General features: G+C 39.4%; 1 protein-coding gene across 1 annotated transcript in view; it reads right to left on the minus strand.

Annotated features, from left to right (window-relative positions):
• Col6a6 (collagen type VI alpha 6 chain) overlaps positions 1–1,979 on the minus strand; it is a 119,842-nt gene that overhangs the window by 36,324 nt on the left and 81,539 nt on the right. The window contains exons 27-28 of the mRNA XM_004625220.2: positions 1,718–1,753; positions 984–1,046 (exon numbers count right to left, since the gene is read on the minus strand). Coding sequence (XP_004625277.2) covers positions 984–1,046; positions 1,718–1,753 — 99 coding nt within the window. The remainder of the gene's footprint in view (positions 1–983; positions 1,047–1,717; positions 1,754–1,979) is intronic.

The following is a 1,979-nucleotide window of genomic DNA, read 5'->3' on the forward strand; positions in this document are numbered from 1 at the left end:
TCTACAGGGTCTCACTATGTAGATGGGACTCGTAGTGACATAAGCAAGTTACAAAGAGATGAACAAGGGCAATACAAACGGGCAATACTTTTCTGCTATTTTCAGCCTCCCAACAGCTGGGATTACAGGCACACGCCACCACGCCCAGTCTCAATTGCCATCGCAGCACACCCTGGAGGCAGCGCCAGCACTGCAGGGCACACCGGGGATGGAATCCTGGCTGCCGCCTAAGCAGGTGCTTTAGTCCACTGAGCTACCTGGCTGGCTCTATGAACCTATTAACACCCTGGAACCTGAGGCAAATGGAAGAGTATGGGATATGCTGGAGACTGGCCTTCATTCTGAGTGTTTGAAAGCATAAACAGCACCTAAGACAGTCATGGTCAAAAACATAGTCACATAATAATCCGTCACACAATCAACACAACTTTTCTGAAAAAAAGTCCAGCAATCTCTCCCTGAGCCAAATGTGGAAACATTTTAGCAATTCCTTTAAAACAACTTTTTCCCCTGCCATTACAGGGACGGAAATGAAGGCCTGACAAATGCTAGACCACTGGTCTGCCCCTGAGCCACACTCCTTCATGAGGAAAGGACCTGTGAGCATATACTTTATTAAAAATAGCTTTATAAAATCTGAATAGTAAAAGTAAGATACAATGGACACTACCTTGCATTAAATCTGCCAAGAGACTGGATTCAACTGATCACATCTTGGCTGTGAAAAACCTGTTTCAGATCACCAAAACTGTATTTCCAGTGATAAGAGCCAAGGTGGCCAGAACGGACAAACCTCTTTACTAGGTGCGTTCGCCTGGCACTGAGATGAGTACTACATTCACATCCCTTCCTCAAGTTTGCCTTAGCAAGAATCTCAGACCTTGCATTAGTATTTGGGAACAAGCAACTGAGTGATTACAGTTGCAGGAAGCGGGACTCCCAAACGGCTGAAGGACCCAGCAAACAGTGTCCCAGAAGCTTACCATTCTGCCTATAGTTCCCTTTTGTCCCTTCTCTCCTGGGTCACCGGGGTCTCCAGTCTCACCCTAAACAAGTGATTAGAAGAAAATGGTTACTGAAATCAAACTGGTAATAAGAAATTTCTTTTTTATTTGAACTGACTTCAACAGGAAATTATTCTTTCCATTTATATAGCTTTCCACATAACACGCAGCATCCCCAGTGATTCCCTACAGTTCTGTCTTTCCATCAGAACCTGAGCCCCGGGGACACAGAACCTGTGTGTGCCCTCTGTCTTTATCACAGGACATGGCATATATTGCTCAGAACATGTTTCTAGAAAATCTGAAAGCCTTAAGGTGCAGGATATCATTGTTAACTTATTATATAAAGATGGTTTATAAAAATGAGAACATTGAGCTAAGAAAAAATCAGATAATAATTTATATTTTACTTGGCTCTGAAAAAAAAAGAAAGTACATATGCTAGAGAGGAAAAAGTATATCTGAGAAAAAAGGATAATTTTTCATCCTTTACCGATCAATTAAAAAATTAGAAATAAAATTGTTTTAAAGTCTTAGTAAGTTCCATATAAATGTATGATTTTTGAAATTTGGAATACTTTGGCTATTTTTTCCTTTCTTTCACAGAGGTACAACATTTATCTTCCATTAGCTGTCTATTTACTGGCCTAGGGTATTTTTCCTAACTTCAGGAGTGTTTGTGACTGATTTCTATATGATGAAGTACATGATACCTTAGGTCCACTTTCTCCAGGAAATCCTTCTTGCCCCTACAATGGGTAGAACAGAAATTAATATATGTACACATCCCTCAAGAAATTTATATTAAGTTTAATTTTGCCTACTACCTTATTTAGTGTTAGTATCTCTCCTTAAAACATTTAGAAACTGGAAACTGTACAGTACTAGTTGAAAAAGTAATTCCAATTTCTAGATTAAATTACCTACCAATTTCATAAAAATAAGTAACTAAAGGGAATTTTAAGCTAATGTGAT

The sequence above is a fragment of the Octodon degus genome, unplaced genomic scaffold (genome assembly GCF_000260255.1).
Source record: "Octodon degus isolate 3935 unplaced genomic scaffold, OctDeg1.0 scaffold00008, whole genome shotgun sequence".
NCBI lineage: Eukaryota > Metazoa > Chordata > Mammalia > Rodentia > Octodontidae > Octodon > Octodon degus.